Genomic DNA, 15,314 nt, shown 5'->3' on the forward strand with positions numbered 1-15,314 from the left:
TTGAAAACAATCCAACGAATATAGCCGGCGATAATTTAGTTACAAGAGGATGGTTTCTGGTTAAATAGATCTTTTACTATTTATGATCCAAAAATTTGCTGAAAAAGAATGAATATCCTTTTATTAGATTATTATCCATTTCATATAAATACTAACATCCATTAATTTTTCTGCATGCAGGCATAATCCTCAGATCAGTGACTTTCTGAAAGGCAGAGAAGAAATTAAAGAAAAAAAATTTCAGGATGTATTTGAAGTTAAGCATTACAACATGTTCCATCTTCATGTTATTGGCTTCATCTGTTTCTGCTATACCGAAGATGTTTGATATAATAGCATATGGTGGAGTCCCCAATGAAGATATAACCCAAGTAAGGCCATATATATGTACATATGCATGAATTTTGCAGAACCAGAATATAACTTCCATTGTTATATAGCTAGCTTTAATTTTCTAATTCCTTTTTCTTTGGGACATGAAGGCTTTTACAAATGCTTGGTATGATGCATGCGCATGCAATGTTAGCAGCAAAGTAATGGTTCCAAGAGGGACGTTTAAGATGCCGAATACTGTGACTTTCAGTGGACCATGCAAAGCTCCGATTGAAGTAAAAGTTGATGGAACAATCCAAGGAATAATAAATCCTAGTACCCTCAAACAGGAAGGAAGTTGGGTTAACTTTGAATACATCAACTTCTTCACCTTATCAGGCTCTGGAATCTTTGATGGTCTAGGAGTTAGTAATCCTTGGAAGCAAGATGATTGTAACAAATTGGGTCTGAGGACTTGCAAACCCTACGTACGTAATTCACATTTTTTTTCCTCGATTCTCAATTTCATTATGTACAATTAGTATCATCAAAGGCTTGAAATGAATTTTGTGTTGTCATATTTGATTTTTACATAACACACTAATGGTTTTTCTTGGATAATATATATGTCAACAGAATATCGCATTCAATTTTTTGAACAACTCAGTTATTCGAGGGATAACTACAAAGGATAGTAGAGGCTTTCACATCAATATATTGCAAGGTATTAATGTAACAGTTGATGCCTTCACAGTGAGTGCACCAGGAGAAAGTGTCAACACTGATGGACTTCACATCTCAAAATCCACCAATGTCAATGTTATAAACTCTAGAATTGGTACGGGAGATGATTGTGTCTCACTGGGTGATGGAAACACACAAATAACCGTGCAAAATGTGAATTGTGGACCTGGTCATGGCTTTAGTGTTGGAAGCCTTGGAGGGAAGAAAAATGAACAGCCTGTAACTGGCTTCACTGTCAGGAATTGCACAATTAACAGCACATCCAATGGTCTTAGGGTTAAGACTTGGGCTGATGCACCAGGAAATATTTCAATCTCCAATCTACTTTTTGAGGACATCACAATGATTAATGTAAAGACTCCAATTCTCATTGATCAAGAGTATTGTCCATCAAAGAAATGTGGCAACAAGGTCTTACTCAACTCTTTTTTCTTGTATATTGAGATTCATTTTTTGAGTTTAATATAGCTAACAAGTTTTATGTTTGCTTTGATTGTTTTACGTAGGAGCCATCAAAGATACAAATAAGCGATGTGACATTCAGGAATATTAAAGGCACTGCAACATTGAACTATGGGCATTCAATTGTTTTGAATTGTAGTAAAGAGAAGCCATGCAAAAATGTGCGGTTCGACAACGTTGATATTAAATATAACAATGGATCTATGCCATTAGCAACATGTGTTAATGTTGACCCTATCGAAGTTGGACTGATGTCTCCTTCTTGCAAACCTTAGCACTCGAGAATTACGGCCTCTCTCTCTCTTGAAGGCCTATCATCTTTCTTTTTCTTTCAAGAAGCAGTGTAGGAGTAGCACTAGAACATTCTGTGCATCCCCAAAACCTAGTGGGGTGATGAGTCTTTGTACTCACTTAAGAATATGTATTTGAAATAATAAACTTTTGCGTTATGTTGTAAATGTTCTAATTTTCCTACAATGATAATGCAAGTTCGTACAGAAACTGTTGTCTCTCATTATCTATTAATTATTTGTTGGGATTAGTTTTTCTTTTCTGGAAATTTGCACTTCTCCTTTGCTTGATGTAAATGTATGGGGCTTTTGATAAAAGTAAAACAATATGATGGAAGTAACGTAACTAAAAGAATAATATTGGAGAAAGCAGCCTAAATTATTTTCCATGCTAATCTTTTCTTTGTGATCATTTGATTTTTTTTTTTTTGGTTTATGATAGAGTATCGTTATCACAAAACTATGAATTTACAATGCAACGGGGAAAAAAAAAAAAAACTATGTAGTTACAGTAGTATGCACATATTTTTTACCGCTAAAAAATGTTATATATTTACAAAACAAATCATATCATATCATGTATAAATATCAGATAATGTTCACAAACTCGTTGTCAGCAGGATATGAGCTAAACCTTTGTTTTTCTGGAACGAATGAAGATACTTTTTGTCCAAAAAATGTTTGATTCATGCCAAAATAATTTTTTAAATTCGTGATAATTGATAGCAAGTTTTGACATTGAAAAGTTAGTTATTCATAAGTAATTTACTTATGATAGAAAAATAAGTAATTTAAATAAAAATTTGATGCAAATAAAATTTTATTAATTTATTTTCTCCCCATATTTAGATTACATTATCAACTTATTCAATTAAATAATTAAATAATTATTTGATAATTAATTACTCACACCTCATTTCAATTTGAATTTAACGAATTGATGCCAAACCAATTTAAATTATAATTTTTAAATTTTTTATTGAGATTTGACTAAATTCCTAAATTTTTTTAGTTAGTTAGAGATTCTTCAGATCTCTAATTAAATAGTTAAAATATTTCGAATAATGTATCTCCCCCCTTTTCGTGCAGTGAAAATTATGTGACCACGAACTTAAAAAACTATTTTTAATTTTCATTATCCAAAATATTGCCAATTAATATTACTAATCGTTTGAAATAACTAATTTTCATTTACATTTCTGATTAATTTTGATTAATATTGTTATAGCTACTTGCTTATTAATAAAATATCGTTGAAAATTTTGTCATAGTGACCTAATATTACTTTCCTCTGGATTAGATAGCAAAATTATTCAGTCTAATAGTTAATAGAAAAAAATTTTAATTTATTAATCTTTCATAGTTTAATTTAAATTAAATTTATCAATTCAAATTCACATTTTTAGTAAGAATTTGTCTAGATCTTAATTTTAAAATGAACTTCATTGATATTTACTTTAAATTTAAACTTAAGAGTTTCAAAATCTTGATTGGGATTTGACTGAATCTCTGGTAATTTTAATTAGTTAGAGATTTCGTTGATTCAAAGCAAGGTTATTAAACATTTAAAAAGTAAAATACAAAGACAAATCGGGCTACAAAACGAACAAAATACACTTTAAAAAAAAAACAACATAGAATAAGGGGCCAAAAAAATCAGAAATAGAGCTCTAGGCCTCTGTGCGTATATATGAAAAAATTATTTTTAAACTACAAAATTCTGAATTCTTATCTAAGAAATATTGTGGTTGGGGTTGGACTTGGATTCATCTTTATTACTACTATTTTAAGCTTCATCAAGAAATCAATGAAACTCGTGAAAGCAATAGGCTTTTCTGGTTGGATAAGAATGAATGTAGAAGTACTGAATTGTTTTTTCCCCCCTTTAACTCTCATATATTTTTTAATGGAGATAGCAATAACCTTTAGATGTCTACATATCAATCAAACCCCTTTCTCTTTTTTTCCTCCAATTTTAATGTAAGAACAAATGTTAGTGAAAAGTAAGGGTGTTCAATTGTGTCCCGTCCCAGTATTCCGTCCTTATCCTAATTATTTTGGGACGGGATAGGACGAAAGTAGGACGGGACAAAATTGTTTTAGGACGGGACGAAATGCGGGACAAGGGTGTCCCATTCCAATATATTATTTTTATTTTTAATTGTTATATATTTATTTTATTTATCATTGTAATAGTATTTTGGTAATGATATTTATCAATTGTTATTTTTTAATTGTTTATAAGTTGTTTTTGTATGGATTACATGATATTCTTTGGAATGAATATTTTAGGTTTGTTTATTTTTTGTCTCTCATGATTATAAAAAACATTTTTCTTTGTCATTGTTTCATCATTTTTATATATTTTCCTCACATAGTTTTTATTATAACTTTTTACATTTCCCATATTTTTAGTTTTCAAATATAAAAATTTTTTTAAAAAAAGAGATGAGACGTCCCTGTTCCATTCCAGTTATGTCCTGTCCCAATTATCGGGACGGGACTGGGACGGAGTTGTCTCTGTCCCGTCCCATAAATATCCCTAGTAAAAAGAGAAAAACTCATTGAGGAAGATAGAGAGGATGACACTTTTTTTTTTTGGCTACGTAGAGAGATATGACACTTAAAGTACTCCATATAGGGCTTAATTTTAGTTAAGTCCACCAAATCAAAGAAATACTATTTAATCTTAAAAGGCTTCAATAAAATTAAGAATTAAAATAAGTTTAGGAAAATATCCTCTTACATATATATAAATTCTTCTTCGCCCTATCGTGATCGCTGCCGCGAGTAAGGCAAAAGCTTATTTCTACTGGCTCTTATCATCTCACAAGCCCCCCAAAATTTAGTTTACAAGCCCAAAAGCTAACTTGAGCCCAAAAATTATATTTGGGGGTGTTTGGTTAAGCAAAAAACAACTTTTAAAAAAAACTGGGAAAATGACGCACAGATCTCAAGGAGTAGACTTTATTCATTGAAGGTCGCACAAAATGTCAAAATTAGTAGCATGTCCCAAGGGACTTTAGAGTATTATATTCTAATTATAAAATAACATTACTACCACTCAGATTCCCAATTCACGTTTTATCTGCTATTGTGATTGACAATCTCAGTGGTGACTCTTAACAACCCAATGAGAAGTTCTGTTGACAACCTAAGCAGTATCTATTAACAACTTACTTTATACAACCACATAACCTCCACATAAGAGTAAATTATAACCAAATAGTATAATATAACAATTTTAACACTGAAATGGAAAGCTTTTCAAAAGCATTGAGTACTTTAACTAAACCCAATAGAATTATAGCATAATTTTCATTCAAAGATCTATTGACAACCTCAACAGTGAGTATTAACAACCCAAGGGGAGCTGTTGACAACCTAGATAGCGTCTGTTAACAATTAACTTTATAGGATAATATAATCTCTGCATAAGATCAATTTATAACTAAATAGTATAACATAACAATTACATAAGATCAACTTTAATACTAAAGTCTAACAATGATAACTAAATTACAACTAAATAATGTTAAAATTGATCTATGAAATCTAACAACTATAACTAAATTATAACTAAATAGTGTTATAGTTGTTATGTTATACTATTTAATTATAATTTGATTTGATGTAGAGGTTATATTATCCTATAAAGTTAATTGCTAACAAACACTGCCTAGGTTATCAACAGTTCCCCTTAGGATGTTAATACTCACTATTGAGGTTATCAATAAATTTCCGTATTAAAATTCTACTCTAATCCTATTAGGTTTAGTTGAAGTTCTTAATACCTCCGAAAAGTTTCCCATTTTAGTATCCAAGTTGTTGTATTATCCTATTTGGTTATAATTTACTCTTATACGAAGGTTATGTGATCCTATAAAGTAAGTTGTCAGTAGATACTACTTAGGTTATCAACAACTTCTTATTGGGTTGTTAATAGTCGTCATTGAGGTTGTCAATTGCAATGGTAGAGAAAATGTGAATCGAGAATCTAAGGGGTAGTGATATCATTTTACAATTAGAATACAATACTCTAAGATTCCTTGGAACCTACTAGTAATTTTGACATTTTGTGAGACTTAATAAAGTCTACTCCTTGGAACCTGTGCGTCATTTTTTCAAAAAAGCATTTTCACATAAATCGAGATAAAACTCTTTTAACATATTTACTGTGTATTCTGTAAAATAACTTTTAAAATCATAGTTTGATTTTCATTCAAATACCTCTTTAGATTGACATTGGAGTTGGGTTTTATGAAATGTGCTAACCCCTCAAAATGTGGTAAATTAAAATTCGAGTCTCAGTGGGAAGAGATGTTCATAGTTAGTGTCCAACAATATCTTAAATATGATTGCATTTAATAAAAAAATACCTATGCGTAGCCAAATTTTTTTGTTGTTGTTGTTAAAAGTCAAATTATACTTAAAGTAAGTTCTGGAGTTACAAAAGTCACAAAAGTCAAATAAGTATTCAAATTGATCTTTTTATAAAAATATATTTAAATGAAAATCATATTTTACTAATTTACTTTTATCTTAATTTTAGTTTGCACAATGCAGTTGGGATAAAAGTTCAATGATAGTTAAAATTGGGCTTAAATCCAATATTTCTTGGTTTCCCAAAATTTTGTTGTAGTTATTAAGCAATCAACAAACTTTAGTAATCAATACAAAATATTGTTCACCAAAAAACAAAATAACAATTTAGTCTTATATAAATGATAACTGTGTTTTCTAAATTTATAACTCCTAAAGAGTATGTCATAAGCATCAAAATAACTGGTGGCCTTTTGAAAATTGATAACTTCTATTTTGAAAAAAGCCAAGGAGTCCCAAAAAAAATTAACAATTAGGCCGTTTAAATAAACGAGAACTAAGTTATTGTCCAAAAAAATGAGAACTAGTTGTTGTCAATTACATAAAAAAGTTATTATTTATATTACCATTGATATAAATAAAAACTCGATTTTACATAATTAACAAGTAAGCAAGCTTAGTTAATTTTAGAAGTTTCTGAAGACAAAAGTTTTCAATATCAACAGCGATGAACCAAATGAAGGGAATTGAAAGACGCGTAACGAAATAAACTTTAAAATTTCAATCCCTTGCCTGGATCTACCGATCGTGTTTAAGTCAAGTAGTAAGAAGCATTACCTTTGATGTTCAATTTCTTGGTGGCTCGGTGATTCCGCTATTCAGGATGCCTCTGCTCGCCTCCTTTGTCGTTCGAAGTCAACAACTCCGGTCGGCTTCCTCTACCGGTATCCACACGAATAGCTCTCCAGTCACGAACGGCGTGCTAGCGCCTCTTTGTCCGTCTAGGGTTTTTTTCAAAAAGAATTGTCCTCCTCTCTCTATCTTTGGCCGTCTCTTATTTGCAAGCTTTCGCCCTCTCACTCACTGAAACCCTAGCTCCCTAATATCAAATATATAGGATGCTATAGGTATTATGAATGATGTTTAATTTCGAAATTAATCCTAAATTAATTCCGAAATTAATACAATATCAAATATTGCACAATCAGATAAGAGAACAATTAAATAAATACGGTTTATATTAAATCCGTCTTACAGATTTAATTCACCTATTTATTTAATTCAAAATAAAGATATGACGGAATTAATTTACATAGATCTAATTTATCCTTATAAATTAAATCTAACAATTAATATCTCTTATATTTATATAATATATATATACGAATTTATATATATATACACGTCCACCTTATATTATTCATTGAATCTGGACATATCTTAGATTCAATGAATCTGGACATCATAACTCGTGTTGGGTTATTTTGTGTGTGACTCTGTAGGCCCATATGAAGTTGGCAGTGGGCCATTAACTATAATGACTCACAAGTCGTAAGCGGTCTTTAGCAAGACATCACGACTACCCAAAACATATGAGGATCATTGAACGATGCAACCTTTCATACAACCATATCACGTCCCTTTTGTCACACGACATTTTGGTCATGGATGAGGCATAAAGAACGTCATCCTCCTATTCATGACCGTTACTTTCTCGATCCCTGAGTAGTCTGAATATAGAAATGGAACTACCTTTCCATTATAGTATGGCCATACATTTCTCAGACTCACTCATCGAGGGCCCCAGTAATATCTCTCTACGAATGTGAGGGACAAATTCTATCTTGACCACTCACATTCCTCCGCATGAAAAACCACTAAGCTTGAACATAGTCTTTATGATCACTCGGTCAAAAGTGACTTTTGACTAGGTCAAAGCTGAGCTTTTCTTATGTAGGAATCCATGATGATCTCAGGTCAAAGGGCACAGTGACATGGTTTCTATATGAGAGAAGCTTATGACTTAACCCATGCAGCTCTCTCATAGCGGGTCGGTCCAACACCTTGTACTCTTACATGTGCCTATGACTTTAATTTATATCTCTATAAATCTTTAAAGTCATATTGGTCTTATTTCATCTCTGCTCCCACATAGATGACTGACTAGGGACATTTAGGATAAATCATGAGTTATCCAAGGATAGTCATCACAGTAAACATGCAAATAATATGATAACGTAATCAATAAATTCATAAATCAACAATGTTCATAACATAATGATTGGCCCCTAGGGTACAATTTCCAACACCAAATGCTTTATGATTGTTCATAACAACTTAGTTTTATATAAAATCTCTATCCTCAATAAATCTTAATGCCTGAGTGGCTATGAACAGAGGAGTGAAGGTTAAATTTGAAAAATATAAGAGAGCTTGCTTTGAAATGACCAAAAAAAAAATTATAGGGAAATGAAATAAAGAGTATAAATTAGGGTTAAGAGATAATTTTTATCCTGAAAGTATTCCTCTACAAGTAATTGCTATCTAGAAGTTTTCTTTGACTTAATATTATGAAAGTAGTGACAAAGGTGCAATGCGTTGAAAATGCAACAAAAAATGCCACAAAATTCGTTAAAAATAGGGTCAAAATAAATTTTTCCTATCCAGGTGACTTGAATCCCTAAAACTTATCGGGACCAATGTATACCTCTAAACTCAAAAAATATTTATAGAGGTATTTATAGATTCTCATCAACGAAGTCATCACATTAACAGTAGGATTCAAACTTATAACTTTGTAGATTATGAGCATATTCCTTACCATAACAATTGTTTCTACACAAATCGATAAAATTAACCTTTAAACCTAAATTATTTGAGTCATTTGAAAACTAATATTCGAAAATATGATATATAAACTATTCATACAAAACTATTAATTAATTAACTAAAATATTTCAAACTATAAATTTTTTTACACATAATTTTTTTCCTTTTTTTTTTTTTTGGGTACAGTTTCTTTTTCCTTTTACATTAAAAGCTTGGCTCCATTGGTCCTTGGATCCTTATTAGGCTGCGTGAACTTGTTTCCATCCTGGCCCATGTTCACGGCGAATTGCTTGATAGTGGCCACAAGGCGCCAATGGTAGCTAACGGCCCAACATTAAGCAGGATTCATTTTCGCGAGGACACCTCTGATCGGCGTTGGTGGAAAGTTGATTTGCCGCCGTGCTTCCATGCCTTTGAAAATGAAGATTTGATTCACACAGATTGAATCCTCCCTCCCCTTTATCTTCATCTCCCCACATCCTCACCGCTGTCCAATGCCGCAAGATGAAAATTTTGACAGCCATTGTCATCCCCAGTGAGTTCTTGCTTAATCGCCTATGCAAGCATTTATCTTCCTCAGCCTCTCTTCCCCAACCTCTTACTGTAGACCCAGAACCATCGGATCTCTCATTTCATCTCTTCTCAATACTATCGCGCCCTAATTGGCAAAATCACCCCGTTCTCAAGAATTTACTTCCTTCTGTAACCCCTTCTCATGTTTCTAGAATTCTCAATCTCGATCTCAACCCCCAAACTGCCTTAGCTTTCTTCAATTGGATTGCCCGTAGGCGAGGATACAAGCACAATGTTCATTCCTATGCTTCTATGCTCAATATTTTAGTACGTAATAAGCTTCTACGAGTTGCTGATAATGTTCGAATATCGATGATTAAATCTTCTGATACCGTTGAGGATGTGAGGTTTGTACGGGACCTATTGCTGAAATTGAATTTAGATAGCGAGGGAGAATTCACATTCAAGCTCACTCTTAAGTGTTATAATATGCTTCTGATGTCTTTGTCAAGGTTTCTTCTTATTGATGAAATGAAGAGCCTGTACCTAGGAATGTTAAACGATATGATGTCGCCAAATATATATACATTAAATACAATGGTAAATGGTTATTGTAAGTTGGGGAATTTGGTTGAGGCAGATTTATATGTAAGAAAGATACTGGAATCTGGTCTCTCTCCAGATACATTTACATACACTTCTTTGATATTGGGTCATTGCAGAAATAAAGATGTAGAGGCTGCTTCTAACATATTCGAGCTTATGCCACATAAGGGCTGCCAAAGGAATGAGGTTTCCTATACTAATCTCATACACGGGTTTTGTGAGGTGGGGAAGATCGATGAGGCTCTCAAGTTGTTCTCTCAAATGGGTGAGGATAATTGCTCTCCCACTGTTCGCACTTATACAGTTCTTATATGTGCGTTGTGTCGGTTGGGCAGGAAAGCGGAGGCTTTTCTACTTTTTAATGAAATGAGTGAAAGAGGTTGTCAGCCTAATGTTCATACATACACTGTACTTATTGACTCTTTCTGTAAGGAAAGGAATCTTGATGACGCCAGGAAATTGTTTGATGAAATGTTGAAGAAAGGTTTGGTTCCCGGTGTGGTCACATATAATGCTTTAATTGATGGGTATAGCAAAGAGGGTATGATTGAGGCTGCATTAGAAATTTTATGTATGATGGAATCAAAGAAGTGTACCCCTGATGCTCGGACATACAATGAATTGATCTGTGGATTTTGTAAAGCTAAAGGCCTGCACCGGGCAATGTCACTATTTGACAGAATGCGTGAGCGCAAACTATCTCCAACAATTGTTACGTATAACTCACTCATTCATGGGCAGTGCAGAGTAGGTCAGTTAGATAATGCTTATAGGTTGCTTAATTTGATGGAGGAAAATGGTTTAGTTCCTGATGAGTGGACTTACAGTATCTTCATAGATGTGATGTGCAAAGTAGGGAGAGTGGAAGAAGCTCATAAACTTATGAAGTCTGTCAAGGATAAAAATCTAAAGGCAAATGAAGTAATATTTACAGCTTTGATTTATGGGTATTGCCAAGTTGGGAAGATTGGTGATGCAGTCTCTTTGTTTCAAGGAGTAATCGCTGAGGAATGTTTACCAAACTTCATCACTTTCAATGTCTTGATAGATAGCTTGTGTAAGGAGAAAAAAGTTCGTGAGGCCTTGGTCTTTGTTAATAAAATGTTAAAGATGAATTTGAAGCCCACAACTGAGACATATACAAGTCTGATTGTGCAAATGTTGAAAGATGGTGACTTCAATTATGCTAATAGGGTTTTTAACACAATGATATCCTCTGGATGTCAGCCTGATGTATATACATATACAACGTTTGTGCATGCATTTTGTAAGCAAGGAAAGGTAAATGAAGCTGAGAACATGATGGCTAAGATGAAGGCAGATGGAATCATTCCTGATTCATTGACTTACACATTATTAATTGATGCATATGGGCGCTTGCAATTGATTGATTGTGCTTTTGGTGTTCTTAAGAGAATGTTTGATGATCGTTGTGAGCCTTCTCATCATACATATGCCTTTTTGTTGAAGCATCTGGCAAAGGAAAAGCAAATGACGAAAGATGGTTTCTTTGAACAAAGTGCACTTTCTTCAGGTGCTAGCTCAATTGATATAGCTATTTTATGGAAGGTAACTGATTTTGATATCATATCTCTACTGTTTGAGAAGATGGTTGAACATGGTTGTTCACCTAATATTAACACCTACAGCAAGCTAATTATAGGACTTTGCAAGGTAGGGCACTTGGATTTAGCCATGAGGTTGTTAAGTCTTTTACAAGAAGGTGGAATGTTTCCCTCTGAAGATATTCATAATTCTCTTCTTAGTTGTTGCTGTGAGTTGAAAATGTATGAGGATGCAATGAGAATAGTAGATGACATGGTTGAGGCTGGCCATTTGGCACATCTGGATTCCTGCAAGGAGCTTATTTGCGGGCTATGTGATGAAGGAAACAAAGAGAAGGTTGAAGCTGTATTCTATACTTTGCTCCATTGTGAGTATAATCATGATGAAGTGGCTTGGAAAGTTCTTATAGATGGATTATTAGATAGGGGCTATTTTGACGAATGTTTCAAACTTTTAACTCTTTTGGAGAAGAAAGGGTGCCAATTGCATCCTCAGACATACACGCTTTTGATAGAGAAACTTGATAGGAATGCATGAGATGATTATTGGTGGTATTGTTTTATAGCGGTCCTTTGCCAATATTTTGCACATCAGCTGGGCTTGTAAAGAATATTTGCCAGGATCTTTGGCATTTATTCTTAGAATGGGTACACGTTCAACACTGAAAATCTGAGCTTGCTGTGAATGGAGGAGAAGGTTCAGGAAATATGCAAACATAAGCTTTTTTGTAGCCATTTGCATCTGTAATCTAACAGAGAACAATTTGAAGATTAGAAGGCAAGTTACTTTGGCTTACTTGAAGTTTATCAGGTTAACTGTCTTATGTTACCTGCATATTTTAAAATGTTCTCGCTAAAAATCCCAAAACAGAAGCACAATTTTCTGCATTCTGTTTGAAGTCTGCATGCTAGTTACTTTGCCTTGAAATTTATCAAGTCAACTGTCTTATGTTACCTGCATCTTTTCAAATGTTCTCCTCATTAAAAATCCTGAAAAAGAAACCGAATTTGTTGGATTCTGTTCCCTGAGCTACTGCAAACTCGTGCACTCTCTTGACCTAAGAGATCTTATGAGATGAAATTTTGTCTTTGATGGGTGCTCAACTGGACGGGAAACCTTGATGCTTTTGTCTGTCGTGTATGGTTATGGAGTTTATTAGTGTTTGACTCAGGCATTTCATATGCCCAATGGAAGTGTGAAACATTTACATGAACATCTTACTTTGGCGCTTGCACTGAAATTGTTCAGCATAGTGTTTAGCATTAATGAAAGTGTATTCATGCAGGAAATACATAAAACAAAATGAACAAAACGAGAGTTTTTTTTCTGATTAGGTATATGCTGATAGATAATCACTGGAATTCCTTGTGTGTGTCTATTTGAGAAGTTCTTGACATTCCTTTCTTATATTTGTTCTGTTAATGCAGAAAGGAAATGAATTATTCTTCAGAGGACAGGTCAAATGGGAAGCACTTATGGATGAACTCTTGTGGATTGGCTTGTCTAAAGCCTAAGAGGTTATTCTTCCATGACAATCTAACACATTTCTCTTATTCTTTTCTCTCTATAGTTTGGTGAGATTCTAAAGTGACATGCACTTGCAAAAAGATATCAGGCTCTCTGTTTAAATTTCATTACATGCACAGGTTTCATTAATAGAATATCTGAACTAAGATGAAAACTTCTTTTAGTGCTCATCAAGTTGCTGAGGAGCTGATATAAATTATGAAGTCATTCTGTTTTTAATCTGTGTCATTGTAGATCATGAACCCGACAAAGCTATCTTTGTTTTCAATCATATTTATTTTTATAGGAATTTCTTTGTAGATTGATTTGGTAACTGGCATTAGAAAACTTGATTGTTAAGTATTGATGTAACTAGTCTAATGGGTTAGTTATGCCATTAATTTTTTTCCTACTTAAAATTCACTGCAAGTTGACTAGTTGGTTTACCAAGCCTAGCATTATATTTAAATTATATTTAAATGGTTATGAAAGCCGAATATGTTGGAGTGGGAGAATTATGGGATTATCTAGATTTTATTGACTTCCAGTTGTAAATGAAGCAAATTCTTGATGGATTTAATTGATGGATGGAAGTTACTGCACAGAATATGTTTTCTTTTCGTACAATTTATGTTTTTATGATTTTTGTTGGCTTCTACCGGTAAACTTTAGAGCTGCAAACATGATGATAGGCAGGTTACTTATGCTGGCTCTGTTCAGGATGCTCTGCTGGAGGATTGATAACTATTATACATTGTGATGACTTCCGAGAACTTCTTCCAAGGGAAGCAACTGTTAAGTGTCTAGTTGGTGCAGGCTTCTTCCCTGATGAGTATGCGTCGTTCACATATTGTGTTTTCCGACAATAACCTTTTCTGATATATATTGAATCTAAAGTTGCCAAAAATATTTTCCTCATTTTGCGATGTATTTCAAGGTCAACAGTTCTATAGGACTTGAATTTGTAACTAGAAGATTTAAATTGTACCGAGCTATAACTGGGGTTTGATGTCCCTTTTAAGCGGATGCACTGCTGCTTTGCACCTGCATGTTTTATGTTTCTCCTTTTTTTATTCTTCATGCTGACAAGTGAAATAAAAAGTTGGTCTTTTTTCACTTTAAATTTCAGGAAGGATATCCTTGGCAATAAATCCGTGATATCCTTTTATCATGATGTTGTCCAGCTTCAGGTAACGGTTAAATATTATTGTCACGTTGTCTATTAAACACAAAACCATGAACACTAACATGGACGCTCTTAATATTATTTGAAGGACTGTGCCATTTTTGGCACCGATGTCCAATTTGTGTCAAAAGCAGACATGGGACTTCGTTTTTTTCGTTGTGTGATCTGATTTATTTTTGTTTTAATTTGAAGCCCAATAAAATATTTTCCTTACTAATGTCTCTTCATGTTACCTGTCTTATCAGAGTGTTGTGAAGAGCTTGCCAGGAGATCGCAGTACCAGTATGGAACCAGCTGGGATGTGTAAATGCCCCCTAATTTTATATTTTACCCTATCACAACCATATGATAGGAAGTCGGTATATCCAGACGCAACATATCTAGTACCAGATGGATCAGATCCTCAAGGCCACCGGAGAAGATGCGGATTGAGCATTTACAATTGTGAAGCTGATCTGAAGGCTACCTGATAGTTTCAAGTTTATGTTTATGTTATGGTGGTCATTTAAATAAGTTCGGTCTTTTGTCTATTTTTAGTGATTACGTTTTCTTCCCTTGAAACTGAAGTTAAGAGACTCTATATATGAAATGTCATCATCTAGCCAGTTTGGCATTCTAGTAAGAAAATACGATTCATTTTGTATGTTGATGCTTAATGTCAAGTTACAAGCTCTTTGCTTAGAGAAGGATGTGAAATTGAGATGTTTATGGATTTTGGGATTGTTGTTTCCTTTTGTACATTTCTATCACTTTCTTTAGTGTTTTTCTGTATGTTTCAGTCCATACCGTGTGCATCGAGAATGGAGCTCTTGGAGAAACACAGCTTTGGGAAACTACGGCCTATATTCTGTTTTCCAATTAGTCTGACTCCTAACTTGTCCTTTTGCCTTTATTTTGTCTTCCAAATAATTTGACTTTCAACTTGCCTTTTTGGCCTGTATGGGAACAGATATTTGCTGAAGCTGTTGCTGATTGTT

At 33.5% G+C, this 15,314-nt stretch overlaps 2 protein-coding genes and 1 long non-coding RNA gene across 3 annotated transcripts; all 3 read left to right on the forward strand.

Annotated features, from left to right (window-relative positions):
- Nucleotides 1-245: 245 nt before the first annotated feature.
- On the forward strand, nucleotides 246-1,793 carry LOC114758273 (polygalacturonase-like). The gene is made up of 4 exons (XM_028947305.1): nucleotides 246-371; nucleotides 483-765; nucleotides 1,052-1,467; nucleotides 1,563-1,793. The coding sequence occupies exons 1-4, from the start codon at nucleotides 246-248 to the stop codon at nucleotides 1,791-1,793; spliced, it is 1,056 nt and encodes a 351-aa protein (XP_028803138.1).
- A 7,466-nt stretch (nucleotides 1,794-9,259) lies between these two features.
- Nucleotides 9,260-12,419, forward strand: LOC114758294 (pentatricopeptide repeat-containing protein At5g65560-like). The gene is made up of 2 exons (XM_028947326.1): nucleotides 9,260-9,880; nucleotides 10,196-12,419. Exons 1-2 carry the CDS (start codon nucleotides 9,465-9,467, stop codon nucleotides 12,180-12,182), a joined length of 2,403 nt encoding a protein of 800 aa, XP_028803159.1. The 5' UTR covers nucleotides 9,260-9,464; the 3' UTR covers nucleotides 12,183-12,419.
- A 657-nt stretch (nucleotides 12,420-13,076) lies between these two features.
- LOC114758295 (uncharacterized) lies at nucleotides 13,077-15,065 on the forward strand. The gene is made up of 4 exons (XR_003741773.1): nucleotides 13,077-13,162; nucleotides 13,872-13,983; nucleotides 14,281-14,341; nucleotides 14,583-15,065. It is a non-coding gene; the product is annotated as an uncharacterized LOC114758295 (long non-coding RNA).
- The last annotated feature ends 249 nt before the right edge of the window (nucleotides 15,066-15,314 follow it).

This window comes from Neltuma alba, unplaced genomic scaffold (assembly GCF_004799145.2).
Source record: "Neltuma alba isolate B1F8T4 unplaced genomic scaffold, ASM479914v2 tig00010684_pilon, whole genome shotgun sequence".
NCBI lineage: Eukaryota > Viridiplantae > Streptophyta > Magnoliopsida > Fabales > Fabaceae > Neltuma > Neltuma alba.